At 33.3% G+C, this 17,538-nt stretch overlaps 1 protein-coding gene across 17 annotated transcripts in view; it reads left to right on the forward strand.

The window, feature by feature from the left end:
• LOC148615864 (uncharacterized) overlaps positions 1-17,538 on the forward strand; it is a 58,980-nt gene that overhangs the window by 14,358 nt on the left and 27,084 nt on the right. For 6 of the 17 annotated variants that reach the window (XM_088581473.1, XM_088581476.1, XM_088581481.1 and 3 more), the window contains 2 exons: positions 13,570-13,663; positions 16,718-16,809. In XM_088581473.1, the coding sequence (XP_088437599.1) occupies positions 13,570-13,663; positions 16,718-16,809 (186 nt within the window). Of the gene's footprint in view, positions 1-2,105; positions 2,508-6,697; positions 7,007-10,345; positions 10,490-11,842; positions 11,980-13,569; positions 13,664-16,717; positions 16,810-17,538 lie in introns of those variants that run through there. The other 11 variants (XM_088581471.1, XM_088581465.1, XM_088581470.1 and 8 more) reach the window with 7 other exon arrangements.

The raw sequence follows: 17,538 nt of genomic DNA on the forward strand, positions 1-17,538 counted from the left end.
TTTTACTTATGTGAATTCATCCAGGAGAATACCGTTCAGCTTGAAAAATACAGGTCAAAAATAGGGGATGTAAGGGGAAAAAATACAGTTCAAATTAATTTCTTTTCATGTTTAAATTTTATTTGCAATATTTGTGTAAAACTAAAACAATTCAATGTACTCATTACAAAACTGATATTGTCTTCTATGTTTTTCTTTGTTTTTGTTTTTTGCTTTTGCGTATTTCTGTATCATGTAATATTCCTGTTGGTACCGGACCATTCTTGGAACAATGAAATATTCTGTTCTATTACCAATCAAAGTACAATTAGTACTTTTTATGTTCCCACAGCAAAGTGGCCAGAGCATATAGTTTTTTTGCTTGAAATAAGGACAAGATGAACTCCGAATAACTAACAAACTAATTATAAACAATATGTCTCAACTCCAAAAAAAACATTCTGTCTAACAAAGTACAGATGTATAAGTGATCTTCATTTATTTACATGGTAATGATTTTAACCTTGTATAGTGGCTGTCTTCAGATCAATTATCAGTTTTGTTGGTTAATAACCTTCAACTTCTTATGGTTTGCAGTAGTGCCAGCATTTTGACCTATTGTTTTACATGAGTGAATGATTACTTCACTTCTGTGGCAAATGTTTAGACCTGTGCTGTAGGTCTTTCCTCTAAATGCACCAGTTTCGGAGTGCCATTACATAGCATGGTATTTCTTGTTTTAATGTTTGGGAAGGTGAGGAGTCAGAGGTCATTTGCCTAATTGACTCCTTAAGATTTCAACATTTTATTCAAAGTTTTAAATAAATTTCTCTGGAACAAGCTGAAAATGGTCCATTCTCTATAGCTCTTTCCCAACCACTGCTTATCTTTATACAAATGTAATTAAAATGTCAACAAATTATAAAAAAAATTATTTGAATTTAAATAGATTTATCTCCCTTAATTTTCTGTAACATTTAATAAAAGATGAACAAATAAGTATTATAAGTTGAACTTCATATAAGATAAACATGTAAAATTTGTTTAACTTGACAAAGTTTTTTTTTTATCAATACCTCAACTAATATCTTCCTATGACTCAAATTCTACATGTTTATATTGTTTTGGGGGCAGCTGAAGCCTGTCCTATGGTGTGAAGGTTTTCTAGTCATTTATTGAAGACCCATGTGTGGCCCTGAGCTGATGTTTTTCATTCCCATGGGGTTGTAGTCTCTTTGACATATTCACCATACTTATTCATGTTATATTGAATAGAAGTCATTCTTAAACTTACATAGACAGTACATAGGGTGTCTGTTGTCTGTAACCCTGTGGACTAAAGTGCAGAAAAACATGCCTGGTTTTTATCATGATACATTTTATGTGACTTCTTTATTGTCTCCATGGTGTGTTAACTTATATAATGTTACTGCTGTCAACAAGGAGGCAGTTTTAATCATGTTTAGCCATTGGAGTACCCTTGGCTTTAAAGTCTTTTTTTTGTATATGTTATGTAGAGAATGTGGAGAGAAACCAGCTGGCACACATGGCCTGGCTTTCATATTTGGAGCAATTTATTCTAAGTAAACAGTTAGTACAAAGATTTGCAGCTTTTTCATGGCATGAGTATAATCTTCTATCAGTCATTGTTGATAAAAGTGCACTTCTGAGTGAAATGATGCATTTTAAGGAGCTAATTACTCGGGATGATTCTTAATATTGATTTTGAAGCAAATGTTAAAATCATTTCTTGGCTGTGTGCAGTGTGTATAAATATGATTGCTCTGTTTATGATTAGCAACACATGTGCTTACATGCCCAACTGCTAATATCGTCATTTGCTGGAATGCTGCTTTTACAATATAATATTTTGCTGGGAAACTTTTGAGAAATTTCACAACGCTGATTGAGTAATTGCCTGTTATCTTTGCATAATGGAAAAATAATTATTTTGTTATATTTGGAATGCAGCCTGAAGTTTCACAGATCATCTTTCTAGAGGAATTATTGAATTCATCTCTGTTGCAATTATCAGATACTAGTAGTTGACTGTTGTTTCTGGAGATCCTCTCCATGGTTGAGGTCAGGTGTTTTTCTTGTTCTGACCAGAGTTTCTTTTGAGCAATGGAGGTCAAAGAAATTTTTTGTGTACATCTTGATTTAGTTGAAACCTATTGGAGTTCATTGAAATGAGGATTTATGTAAAGGGAAATATGCTGTGGAAATGAAGTGGTCTTTGGACATAAAACAATTAAGTACAAAGGCAGGCACTTAACCTCTTGTATAATGATCAGAGTATAACTGATGTAGTTAAAATGAGAATTTATATTTCCTACCATAGCCATATTATTCATGAAGCTGGATACATGTTGGGATTTAATAAATAAGTTCTTGTCTTGTAAATGGCATAATTGGTGTGATTTAATTCCTTTTGAATGCTGTGATTTTTGTGTGCATATCAAATAGGATACAATTGATGAATTTGGAGTGCTTTAGACAGTTACTAAAAAGATGGATGATGCTGATGGGTATGTATCAGTTTGTGGATGGATAGATAGAGAAGATTGGTCATCCATGAAGTCAGTAGGGATGTACGTCCTTTGCATGAAGTTCTATGGATAAACCTGCTCAAAACAAAGGCTTTCCATTTTATTTATGTCCATTTTATGCATTGGTCTTAATATCCATTTTTTATGCATTGGTAATGCTTGCTTGACAACCAAATCTTGATTGATTTTGATAAAGTATACACAAGCAGACATAGTATATATACAGAATTATCTGTTAGTACAATTCAGAACTACAAATTGATACAAAACATTGCAGTTTTCTACATCAATAAGAGAATATACATGTACCCTTTGTAGAGGTAAATTATGTATCCTCCATGTGGATAATGATGCTTCTTCTTTTTTTTTATCACATTGTTTATGGAAATAAAAGTTCTTCAATGAATATCAGTCTAGTTGAAATGTGATAAACCATTGAATATCGATATCAAATTAACTTCAGATTGTGTTTGTTCAAAATCTACATGTAGTAAACCAGGGAACAACTTGTAGATAACTACAGATATATGTGTATTTGAGTACTTGTATTTGAGCTGTTTTATAAGTTTATTTTTGTTAAATTTAAAACAAGTAAGGATACTCAGAGTTTACAGCAAAGTGCATGGGTAACAAGTTTATCCTTTATTTTGTTCATCCCTTCATAACGTGAGAAATTGTATTTGTACATGTATATAGCCATATATTGCCTCCTTCCAGTGGCATGTATAGATGCTAGATGCTATTAACCTACAATAATTTATTCTTTTTCAAAACATTTGCAATTGATTTAAAGAACCAGGAGAAACCTTACTGTTATAATTAATGGTCCAAATACTCAATTGTGAAAAACTTTGCCTGTGTTATGTATGGGTTAGTAATTTTTTAGGAAAGATGATATTGTTTATGTGATTTGGCGGTAATTGTTGTAAACTTGTTAGAAGATAGGAGCTTTGCCAAATCATCAACAGCTGCTCTTCTTGTTATTGTCTTATTCTACATTCACTGACATATACCTGAACTTACCTAGATAGAGATCAGTTCAGCAATGTTGGTGACATGACTTCTACCTGAACTTACACAGGTAGAAATCAGTACAGCAGTATTGGTGACATGACCTCTGACTGAACTTACCCAGGTAGAAATCAGTACAGCAATATTGGTGACATGACTTCTACCTGAACTTACCCAGGTAGATATCAGTACAGCAATATTGGTGACATGACTTCTGCCTGAACTTACCCAGGTAGAAATCAGTACAGCAATATTGGTGACATGACTTCTGCCTGAACTTACCCAGGTAGAGGTTGATTCAGCAATATTGGTGAAATGACTTCTACATGTATGTACCTGAACTTACCTTACCTTATATAAACATAAGTTTTGAAGGTATTAACTTACTAAAAATACTCTTACAGTATGAAATATAGTGTAGAATGTATCTGGTGTACTACATAACAGGTTTAGCTAAGCTTTAATGCATCAACCTGTCACTGGATATGTACTAGATCAACTAAAAGTTTCAATTGACATGTTCCTAATTAAGCTTAAGTGGTAACAACTTATCCTTATTACTCATATAAACTGGTTATTATGGGTTATAGAGTATGTCAGATTTTTCAGTAAACATTGCCATAGGTTGTCAATATCATAAGTCCAGCTGCTATGAAACCATGTATATCACCATTTGATTAAGTACCTCTCAGTTTTCTCCATTCAAAAGGGAATTATCTACTAGTATAGTGCAATTAACATAAAAAAATGATGGCAGTGAAGTAGGTGAGTTCAGATTTCTGTTGCAAAAATGTTTTACATAGTCTGTTTGGCACACTTTTTTTGGCATGGATAAATGAACATTTGCCAAAGAATCTTTAGTGTAAAGTTAAATATTAGGGTGGATTGGGCAACTATGAGTACTTAATACTTAATTATACCCCCACTTAATGAGTTGCTAGTGTATTGGAATCAACTTCTCTGTCCTTCATTCCGTGGATCTGAAATTTGTTGCAACTATCTTGGCTCTAAATGGATGGATTGATTTTAAATATTTAGTATATAGCTTCTTCTACATGGTGCATATGTTGTTAGCGATTTTAGGTGCTGTCCAATATCAACTTTCTGTTTTTATTGCACTTCACCATTTTTCACAATATGGAATGATATAGATAATTTTTTGTCACCAAAATCTCCCTTCCCGATGGATGGATTGATCTAAAATTTGGAGAGTGGCTTCAAATAGATAGGGCATAAGTTGCAAGTGATTTTGGTTGCTCTCTGATATCAACTTTTTTTATGACTGGGGGTATGCCTCCTAGCACAACTGTATGTACAACCGTTAGGTTTAGCTAAATTCTGACATAGGATTATAGTGTTCAGCATGATATCGTGGTTTTGGATATACATGCGAAAAACTATTGTCTGACCCCACCCCCCCTTTGTTCTATTTTTAGTAACAGGGGCCATGTTTTTCGATGGATCATTAGTTCTTTGCAGGATATCCCAAGGAACATTAATACCAAGTTGGGATCCAATTGGTCGAGTAATGTCAGAGAAAATTTTTGAAAGAGATAACATTAAAAATAGCAAAATTGTCGAAAAAGGTTAATAACTCAAACATGGCTGAACAGATCAAAACAAAATTTGACCACAGCTGGATCTCCTTCTCTGATATTTTTTGTGATAAAAAAAATCCTGGTTCCATGGGCCTGTGACAAAAGTCTGCATTTGGTCAAAGTTGTTGGATGACTCCTTGTTAGAGTTATTGCCCTTGAAAGACGAAAATGATGTTTTTAGCAGTTTTCACCTAATATCTTAAAATCGATAATAGAAGGAAAGAAACTTTCAATTGATGATATGATCCTTATGATAAGTCCCACCAAAGTCTTCTTGAAACAAAATTGTCAGACAACTCCTTGTTTGAGTTATGGCCCTTGAAAGAAAAAAATATAACAGGGTGAGCGATTTCAGGCTCCTGGGAGTCTCTTGTCAGTTCCTTATGTAAGAGGGATATTGGCTTGTCATAAACAGAGGGATGTTTAAACAGAAACTATGAAATAGTTAAAGGCTTGGAAGACCTGATAGTTTGTCAAGTTATTGTCGTGTTCAATTTCGTGTTATTTTTCTCTGATATAATTATACACATTTAGACAATGAGGACCTGACACAGGGTTTTGTGTTATCTAACTGTAGTTCACCATTGATTCATTAAAGCTAGGCTTTGCTTGGTTAGTCACATTGGAGTATTAACTTTTAGTTTAATTAGATTAAATTAAGTCTTTTTTGTTGAAACTAAGGTTTAATGTAGACTTGACTTAAATTGCGAACCTTGGCTGTTTTGACAGGTTTAGTTACATCAAGGTGCCTGCATTGTGTCATGCTGCCATAAGTCAGCCCTAGGCCAATTTGAAATATATCTGTTTGATGTAGCCTTCATGGATATTTTCATACTGGGTAGGTAGGTAGGAAATCTTTTGTTTTTACTAAAAGTAGACATACCAAAATTATTGATAGTATTAATAAATAAAAATCAATAAAAATCAATTAAATTTTTAGTTCAGCAATTTTTCTTGGTAGAGTTTGGGGGGGGGGATAAACAAGAAATAAAAATTCAAGGCTGTAAGTCAGGATGATATATTGTAATGTATGGTAATAGGACAAATGTTTTTTGTTCTCAGATCATTTGATTATACATTTTTTGTTGGGAGATCAATCACCTGTTTCACAATGTACAGGTAGACAAAATATATTTGGAGGTGCCTAAATTGAATTTTATCTTATTTTTTTTTCTCCTCATGCTGTGTTTTTGAAACAGTTTTTTGGGTCATCAAGTTTCATGTATTCTCTGCTTCAAATATTTCAAATTTTGAAATAGATATTGATAGGAAGGTTCACTGAGGGTCAAATCATAACATTACAAAAATTACAAAGATTTTTTGGTCAAATCATCAATTTAGATTAAAGTGATGATTAAATAATATGATAATATGATTAGAGATTGTTGACGCGTAAGGCCCCCAGGGGACTAGAGGGCTGACAGGACGGTATGTATGTTTACCTGTATCTCCTATAAAACACTAAGGCCCCCAGGGGACTAGAGGGCTGACAGGACGGTATGTATGTTTACCTGTATCTCCTATAAAACACCTATCTATGGTGTTATGTTTATTGTTTTTAATGTGTGGATGTGTACTTTGTGGTGAAGGGTTAATGGACATGGAAATCACAGTGGATACAGGTTCAACATAATTATTATGTACAATCATTCACAGTATATAGAGATTGTGGTGAATCATGTCGGTGAAGGTGAAGTGATTGTTGAAAGGAAATGAGAAATAAATAGTGAAAAATATGTTACATGTTCAGTCTCTGAGATGATACAAACTTGAAATATTTATAGTATTGATGTGTTGATGTGTGTTTCTGATGGTATGGAGTTTAAGGTTTAGGATTAGACTTTAGAGGAATAAAATGATAATTAACGGGTAAGTACATGTAAAAGGTACTGTCTATTAAGTGTGGAGTGGTAGTAATGGTGATTTTAGTGGGCTACTTTCTTGGACTGGTTGAACTTATGTTTACATCATAAATACAATGATTTATTTGGAATGTGATTTATATATGAAAATAATATTCAAGAGCTAATAGGTACTTGTTCTAAAGCAAATGCTGTCTCAAATGGATTATGAGGGTTACTGAGAATTTTAACCATAGTACTGGTATATATGGGAGGCATTAAAAGAAAATTGTGACAATAGAGGAGAACTATACCCAAGTATTTCTGTATGTCTGTTGTATCAATAGGCATGCTAAGTATCTATATAGTGGTACATGTAGGGTAAGTTTGATGAATAGAGAAATTACCAGTTTTTTATGCTTTTTTTTCATGTAAGCTATTTGTTTTTAAAACTGTCATCCACCATCTGCTATTGTCTTCCTGTCTGTGAACCTCCATCTTACTTCTGTCTTTTGTCTTGTGCTTTTAGAATGTTACTGATCATCTGCACAAGTTTGATTTTCTTACTGGAGCTGGCATTGTTATAGCAAGAAAAATGAAGAGAACTTATAAAAACATGATAATCTGGACTTGCTCTTTGTATTGACTATAAAACTTGGTGATCTTTCTTTTAGCTGTTTTCATCAAGTGTTAAAATAGTGGGTTCAGTTCATACAAAATTCATACAAAAAACTTAAAAATTAGTAAGCACTGCTTCTTCATTGGGCATATCATTTTCTTATATCTTATTATAATCTGAGATCTGATGGAACTTTTTGTAGCAGTATATTGTGTCTCCAGATAGTCTAGCTGAAGTTGTATTTAACAGTATTTGGTTTTTGGTATTGTTCAATTAATTCAAATCACATACCTGGGAAATTGGTGTTTGAATACAGAAATATATTGAAAATACCTAGGAAAACACTCAATCATACTTCTGTATATGGCTGAATTCAAATGAAGACTAAAAGTACATGTACAGAAAACAATTTCACTGGACTGAAAATGATCAAAGAAAACATGATATTTTTGGTCGATTAATTCTTACATTGATCATGACAAAAAGCATTTTAAATATTGTAAAATAACACTTAATCAACGAGACATTCAGCAGCTTGAAATGGATCAAGTATTGTTTATCTGGTGGTAAAAGACACTCTATGATGTCATTCCTGTGCTATTGCAACAATGGTCTGTATGAACATTCATGTGTTACTTGGTGATACACTCCTCTCCCTAGAAATCATATAGAATACCCCAAAAGTCATTCAGATGGAAAAACAAAAATAAGAAATGGCATCATGTGATAAAGAATGTTTCATCAAATTCTATTGTCATTTTAGAGGAGTTGCAGGTAAAAACTGGTGAGGGAGGAATAAACGTACAGACAACTATATAACTCTGGCTTTTCAAGCAAGTGGTATAATGAAACCTACAGAAAATATTGAAAATCAGTGTTTCTGTTTTCTGTACATTTTAATACACAATATTTGAGGGTTAAAGAAAACATAAGTGAAATGGTCACTATATGTTTAATTTATTTTTGCCATATTCTGTGGTAGGCCATACCTGTATTCACGTACAACTGATTTTGGTCTTATTTTGTGCACTTTTGATTTGATAATAGTTTAAGACCCTTCAAATATTTCTTCAGAAACTTATTACTGTTTTATGATTGTTCTCTAAAGTTAAAAAGAGCAACTTGAGAATATGATGAAGAAAGCTGTCATTATATTTTTACACATGAAATCCATGATAGTGATTTGCAGTGTACTGTTTTAAACACATTTCTCAACTTTTAAATGTTTGTTTGTGATTGACATTTCAGTGTAATCTGTAATCTTTTCAGTAGATACACCTGCCCATATCCTAGCAAGGTACCTTTGATAACAACCATAAAGATTTATTTCTTTGTTTTCTTTATTTTGTAACATAGCCACATTTTTTATGTCAGTTCTCCAGTAACACATGAGCTGTATACTTATCTTGTGTCAAAATGCTGGGAAGTGAAACCGGAAGTCAGGTTTACTGTTGATGATTATGTATTATGGACAAGTTTGATATGGTTTATGTGGTTTCTGTTAGAAAATTTGTGAAATATACCAGTGACTATTGTCTATTTGACTTGCTTGTCTGTGTACCAGTGAGTATTGTCTATTTGACTCGCCTGTCTGCATACCAGTGACTATTGTCTATTTGACTTGGTTGTGTGTATACCAGTGAGTATTGTCTATTTGACTCGCCTGTCTGCATACCAGTGACTATTGTCTATTTGATTTGCTTATCTGTATACCAGTGAGTACTGTCTATTTGACATGCCTGTTTGTGTATTAGTGAGTACTGTCTATTTGACTTGGTTGTGTGTATACCAGTGAGTATTGTCTATTTGACATGCCTGTCTGTATACCAGTGAGTACTGTCTATTTGACTTGGTTGTGTGTATACCAGTGAGTACTGTCTATTTGACTTGCCTGTCTGTGAGTATTCTCTTTGTGACTAGCCTGTGTAAGTAGCCTATAGTTTTTGTTTTTGAAGAATAGATCTGTTTTATATCCTTGGATTTTTTAGCTTATATTGGTACCTGTAAGTTCATGTAAACAGTCTTTAACAAGCCTGGAAATACAAAAGTGCTAAATTTTTATTTTTTAAAGAATTCTGTTACTTTTCAATAACTGATGAAAAGGAATACGAGAAAAACACAGAACTGTTACAGTTTTTAATAGACATTACTAAGAAATAAGATTGTTGTTTAAGGAAATAATCTTTTATAAATATCAAAGAATCAGTGTTAAAGCTATCTTGAATGTAGTTTCATTTAAAAGCTATTGTGTGAAGGTGAGTGAGACAAAAGATACCTCCTGTCTGTTGTTCACATGAACCATAGTTGAGTTCATTGTCCTCCCCACAGACCCAATGTATAAAGTGAAGGAAGACCATGGACATGTAAAGCTCAAATAATCAAAAATACATTATCCTAAATGGACACCATTTGTTATATTTGTCAATTAAATGATAGTCTGGAAACTTTTTTCTTATCAATTGTGGAAAGAAGTGAACAGGTTTATCAGAAAGGTTCATGCTTTATTTCAGTCATGTGATAGTCATGTGGTAGGAGTTCAGTACTTACAATAAAAAGCCTGAAAGCTGATTTTACATCATATTATTTATCTAACATTGTGTAACCACATAATAGCTTATCATTCCACTGCTTGTTGTTACACTTTATTTTCAATAACCACTTTTGAGTTTGTTTTTAGAACATTACAGCTTTTAACCCAGACACTTTTATTAATATAAATTTACATTATGCTTATATTAATTTTTGAAGCCAGCAGATAAGGTTTTAACATACCAGGGATGTAGTGAGCTGTCATTTAACAATGTTTGATGTGCAGAATATATACAGCACCCCTCAGATGTCCCGTAAGCACCCATGCTTACAGCCTCGCAGAATGACCTTAATTGACCTCAGGTAGTAGGCATGTGCCTGTAGTTGGTATACTGCATGGTACTTCAGGCTCAAGTGTTCACTGTACTGCCCTAATACTGTCTTACTAATGGTTTACTTATCAGTCTTATTCAGTAGTGATATTACAGCATGTATTCTCCGTCAATATATATATATATATATATATATATCACAGGAGTCTGTATTTGGAGTATATTGGTCCTTAACTAACTTTAGATGATGTTGGTCATTTCTTTTCTTTAAACTGAAACAGAACAGTATATCTGAGAGGTGATGATGGGATGAGAAAAGTCAGCCTCAGTTTAGAATTAATTTTACAATAAACAAGTTGGGGGTTGGCAGAGGTGTTTACTTTGGGGGGGGGGGGGTTGTCTGCAAGTTATACTCTACAGATCATAAGTCTTTCCATAGTACCTACATTAAAAAGTCACAAAATTCAGAATTTTAAGCATCATATTCATACAATATTGCCAAACATAAGCTTTGCCATAATGTAGCATAAACAGGTCTGGAGTAGAGGACAGGATAAGCTTAAGCTTTTATGTTTTTTTTCTGTATCTATGTGTGATTTGAAGCCTTGTTTCCAAAGTTGTCTTTACCTGTATACTATATTGTCAAAAAAGAAGAATGTATTCTTTCACTTGCCAATTCCATTTCTTGATGCAAATGTATATGTATGAAAGTTTATGCATGGTTTTTATTCTGCCACTAAAATGAGTAATATATAATATCACATTTGTAGTCAGAACTGGCTTCTTTGCATGATTTAGGTTGAAAGTATATAAAATATTGTACTCAGCCATTTCTGAGAATGACAAAGGTGTTACTGTGTAATCTATGACTTGGTTTTCAAATTTGACATCAAGTAAAAAGTGTGATGAACAATATTTGCTTTTGTATCACAAACTAGTTGTAGATTGCATTAAGGTTCACAATCCCTGTAACACCCCTATGACCTGGTTCCTGGTTTAACATATTTTTCCTCCCTTACTTGAAACCCAGATCAACTTCTTACTTTACCCTGATTTCAATGCTATGTGTATCTCTCTTATGTGGTATGATTACATTCAAACAGAGCAAAGTAATGTAACTATTTATATTTGTTTTAGATTGCAGCTTAACATTGTAGGTTTAGCAGAGAAAAAAATATCACATTAATATTTCCTATAATGTATGACCCACTCCTTCATAAATTGCAATACTTTATATTAGCTGCCTTGAATATCTGTAAAATTATAGCAGGAAAATAGATTTGACCTTTAAAGTTGAACATCTGATTTGGTTGGTAATTACATGTACTGAGTTGTAATAAGTGGTTATTTTACCTTGTCAAGCTTGACCTAGCTTTCAGTTGTTTTTGTGAAACTATTTATATTGGCTGCATTTGAGGGGAAATATACTTTAAACAGCACATAAATAAGGTAGTGAATTACATTATTTGTGTACTGGTGATGTAATGGACTTAAGTTGTTTTGTTTGCAGTCATAATGAAGGTAGAGTTTTTTTTCAGTGAAGAACTTGTATGCATTTGGATGGTTTACATTTTAATTTGTGTTTTTTTTGGGGTTTTTTTTTGGCTAAGTCCAATGATGGCTGTTTGCCTCCGCAAAAAAAAATGAAAGTTGTTAAGTATTTCCATAAAAGCAGGTTTTCCTTTGTCATTTTAAACTGTAAAATGTTATTTTAACAATGTTACTGGTCATATTTATTATAGTAAGTGAGTAAATTTCATGAAAAAAATTTTTCCCTGGATAATTCTGTGCAATTAGGTTTCCATGCATTTTCTACAGTTCTTTATGGGGAAAGTTATTAATGGGTGATGCAAGGGTACTATTACATTCTTATAAAAAGCAGAAGAAAGTTTTTTTTGATAATCTTCATGGGTTGAGCAGATTTTATCCAACCTTATTTTTGATGTATATGATGCATAACAAATGATTACAAATCCAATATTTTACCAGTTTTTTCCGCTGGTTTGTTGAATTAAGTTCAGTGAGGACTAATGTCTCCATACAACTTACTTCATTCTTTATTCTCCTTAGAATCATCACTGCTGCAACTAGTAGATAGGATTATTGCATCAAAACTTCCTCTTTCAAGAAACAGTTTCACTTAAGAACAAAGCTAAAATGGACAATAAATTCAACCATATCTTTAGCAAAAAATATTCAAGTTTGAAAACCTTCAGAATGCCAAACAGACAATATTTCCATCTGCGCCATGAAAACTGATTTGTTCAATGTGTCATAGTTTCCCTTTCCTCTTTCGTCTACCAAGGACTTGACCTTTTATGAGCAACTCGGCGGGTGTTTCTAGAAAAGCAGAGAACGCTTACCCTACTGGTGCACCAGGTCCATGCTCCCAGTTTTTAGTGGAGTCCGAGTTGCTCATTTGCTTTTGTTACTTTGTATGTATGATTTTAGTTACTTTATGTTCTTTGTTGTGTGTGTCTGTTTTCCATGTCTGGTCTTTGTGCCTGGATTACATTCTTTTGATTACTGCTGTAACCTTGGTTCCCTTGATTCCAAAAATTAGTGCTAGTTAAAGTTGGTAGATATTATACACTAAATTTTGATTGAATTATACTATTGGAAAGTGTGGAGTAATTTCTAACCAAAATTAAAAGCCATTTTCTACTATCACCAGTCTTGATATGATCTCATAGAATTATACTATTGGAAAGTGTGGAGTAATTTCTAACCAAAATTTATACACCATTTTCTACTATCACCAGTCTTGATATGATCTCATAGAACATTCTTAAGAAATCATACATTGCTAGAATTATTTTAAGGGTTATTGACAGCCAAATATATGACTTTTATATAGATTCATACTGAAGGACTTTTCCATTACATGTAATTGCAATGCTACATACAGCATTCAACAGTGAATATATGTTGATGCAACAGGTAAATGTTACTGCACACCATCCTTAATCAACCGATAACTGGTATTGGTGTTAGTATAACAAACTGGTTAACAATCTCATTCATTTTGCCTCTGACTAATTACAAGTGAAGATATAAAGGTGACTGATGTTTCCTTCCAGTGTTTATATACATTGCTCATTCTGTTTACAGAAATGTAAAGCTTGATGAAGAAGATGAGCCATACAGAAAAAGTTCTACGACCACCATCCGTTCTGAAGGCACTGGGACCGTCTACTACAACAAGGTATAATTGTTCTTAATTATGGGCTTGGAGGATCAATTGTGCATCCCGACTCATTAACTGGGGCCATTTACTACAACTAAACAAGTTGGGAGGATCCACTGTGCATCCTCAACAATTGTTATAAATCCTGAGCTGGTAGGATCCACTGTGCATACTCACTCAACAATTGTTATAAATCATGAGCTGGGAGGATCCACTGTGCATCCTCACTCAACAATTCTTATATATCCTGAGCTGGGAGGATCCACTGTGCATCCTCACTCAACAATTCTTATAAATCATGAGCTGGGAGGATCCACTGTACATCCTCACTCAGCAATTGTTATTAATCCTGAGCTCGGACTGTACATCCTCACTCAACAATTGTTATTAATCCTGAGCTGGGAGGATACACTGTGCATCCTCACTCAACAATTGTGGCCATTTACTGCAACTGGGTATAATTTAGCATTAGAAGAAAATATATAAAATGATAAGAACCACATGGAACACTGTTTGCTTCCATAGGAGGAAATTTCCTTTTTGTTTTCATCATTTTCCAATTTTTATACCCCCACTCTTATTTTAAAGTGGGGCTATATTGCAATCACCTTGTCTGTCCGTCCATTACACATTTTTCATAACAGATTTCTCAGCTTCGACAGAAGGGAATGCTTAGATATATGGTATATTGCTTTCTCATGATGACTTGTACAGTGTCTCCCCTTTTCAAGTTCATCCCTCATCTACTTCCTGTTTACCAATCAACTTTGTAGTTTTTTAGGTGATGTATAATGGAAATTTTCGTAACAGATTTCTCAGCTTCTACTGAAGGGAATGCTTAGATATGTAGTATCTTGCTTTCTCATAATGACTTGTACTATGTCTCCCCATTTCTAGTTCTCTGCTCATCTACTTCTTGTTTTCTGATCCACTTTGTAGTCTTTTGGTGCTGTATAATGGAAATTTTATTAACAAATTTCTCAGATTCTACTGAAGAGAATTGCTTAGATTGTTGGTTTATATTGCTTCTGCATGACAAATTGTACGGTGTTTCCCTTTCCCAGCTTTGACTGAAATGGTTGAGTGGGGGTATGGTATTTTTAGCAAGATGTAGCATGCAACATTATGTTCATTTTGGAGTTAAGGGTCTTTCAACACCAAAAAAAGGGCTATAAAGGCATACATGTACCTTGTAACACAGCTGTTGCTTAGCTTTTTTTTGTTTAAACACTAGTTGTCCAAATGTTGAAAGTTTTTATTTTAATTGACCCAATTTGAGCATGTGATGTAAGGATGTGGTTAGACTGTAATAGAATTACACCCAAGGTAATTGTATGGACCAATCTATTGTTTTGTACATGTATTATGTCTGGTTAGGGATCATACTAAATTCAATAAGGGTAAGGTATTGGAATTGAATGCAAGTAGAATCTATCACAACATTGTGCTCAAAACTAACAATAAACCAAGTTATATATTTTGCTATAATCTATTTAGTTGCTAATGAATTTTTAAGAGAATCTATGCTTGCCTGAACCTAAATTAGCCTGTTTGCATAAAGAAGGAATATTTTAAGTTGTTGATAAAAAAGTTGTTGCATCTTTTATTCTGTTTATCTTCCTGTACCCAGGTAATTGCTGTTTTGATTTATTTGGTAAGCAGTTTAGTTTCATTAAAACCTGACACTTACTAGACTAATCTCTTGGCAAGAAGACATAAAAAGTACTCATTAAGGACAAAATTAAGATTCATTCTTTAATTGGAAGTGGAATTTAGTTATAATGGTTACTAATTATCCATTGGTCAGTGAATAATAACAAAACTGGAAACAATTTGCAGTAGCCTTAAAATCCTAAGTGATGATCTGACTGTACCTAGTTTTCATGTGTTTAATCTGAAAATCTGAATCTGGTCCATCTGAAAATAGCCAAATATTTGACTTTAATTAGAAAGGAAGTGTCAAAAGCTAAATAGGTTATTAAAGCACATATTTAAGTCAGGAATATTATTAAACTGAAAATTGGCCAAGTTCATCAATAACATGGCAAACTTAAATGCAATAAGGATCAAGTCTATCCATAGTATTTTCTGTTTCTATAATGGACATCTTTATTTAGTGATTTGATTTTTTATGTAGTACAGTAAGTTTCTTGAACAGTACTTAAAAGTTACAGAGGACAAAGTCCTCATAATGGTAATAAATGCAGATTTTACCTTTGACCTTAGAAGCACTGAGAGCCTGATTTCAATCTGACAGGAAGTTAACTTGTAATACTAATGTTAATACAAAGCAAGGATCTTTTTTTCAGTTTCATATCTTAAACAGCAGTAAATATAGTATAGCCCACTTCCCAAAGGTTTCTTAAATGATTAAAATGAAAAATTATTCCTAGTTGATGTTAAACTGTAAAAGGCATTAGTTCAGTTATTTTTCTTTTAAATATCAATATATTCAACTTTGACCTCTTACAGGTTACACCAGACTCATATTAACTTGTCTTTTTGAAGGTCTTAAAGCTCACCAAGTCGTCATTCTTTTCCCAGAACTTAAGTATCAGTCTCTGTAAGAATCAGGCACTGAGTGGAACATGGTATGAAAAAACACACCATATTTTCATTTGACTATTTCCACCTGCAGAATCAAGGAAAAAAAAAGACATGATTTTCCATATCATTGTGGTAAATTGTGTTATAACTTCAAAAAATGAACATTTCAAGGGCAGATAATTCTGTCAAAAACTTCATTTTTCTAACATTCTATTGATATATTTCTGAGCAAATCCAGTGATGCAGAGATCAAATAATGGTCTTTTCAAATTAAGTATGGTGAATGAAACTCTGTCAGTGGATTTTTGATATTGCACATCTGATTTTTCCCATTTTTCCTGATTGTTATAAGAACTTACACTCAAATAAACCTTAGGCTGTTCAGTTTATAAGCGACCAAATCACTGGTTCTGTTGTCTACCCATCTCTGTAAATGGATGTGAACAAGTAATTGACAGACTATGTATAAGTATTGATACTTCATATAGGACATACTGAAAGACTATAATCTGATCTCTATTGCAGCATGGTGGTATCCTGCAGTTGTATGATAGTTCAGATAACAGCAGCCTTGAGTCTCAAAGGTCATCCATGATGAAGATAAGAAGAGTATCCAGGTTGGTATCAATTCATTTCCTATTCTTTATTATAGAAGAAGAATAAGTAAATAATTAAGGGACCCTATGGGAAAATAGTAGAAACAGATTTCTATATGGCTTGAGGAAAAAGATGTCTGAATTGTATCTATTTCTATTGCCAATCTAAAGACAGATATCACACTGGCATGACATCACAACAATAAGCGGCTATACGGACGTTGTCTCTGAGCATTATTTCTAACATATGAATCAATTCTTTCATGTATTTCTGGACGATCTTTTGATCTTGACCATATTTTTGTTGTAGTAAGGACACCTCTCTCTCGTAGTTTGAATTTGTTAGTGTAAATCCTGTGATTGTCTTTCGGCCCTCATCATACAACAACGATCTCATATAGTTAAATCTCTGGACATTGTTCTATGTAGTTTTGAAGCGCACACGAGTCCCAGAACGACTGCCATTCTAAAATGTCACCTCCAAATTTTGGTAAATTGAGCTTAGGAAGTTTATGATATTCACTTGTGACGCTTGAAAAGGAATGGAAATTAGAAGTGCGGTTTGCGCTTGAGTCTCTTTCTATACAGGATTCATGTGTGTTTGTATTATTACTTGCTTGTGGGACTTGTGGGATATTTGCTTGTCTAGTTGTGAAACTTTCAGCGTTGATGCTTAATTTGGATGTAAGGACTGACAATTATTTACTGATATGCCGTATTTTGGTCTCTAAATTAAATGCATACTCATCT

The sequence above is a fragment of the Perna viridis genome, chromosome 5, assembly GCF_037379345.1.
Source record: "Perna viridis isolate PV_CMFRI_1.1 ecotype Kerala chromosome 5, ASM3737934v1, whole genome shotgun sequence".
Taxonomy (NCBI): domain Eukaryota; kingdom Metazoa; phylum Mollusca; class Bivalvia; order Mytilida; family Mytilidae; genus Perna; species Perna viridis.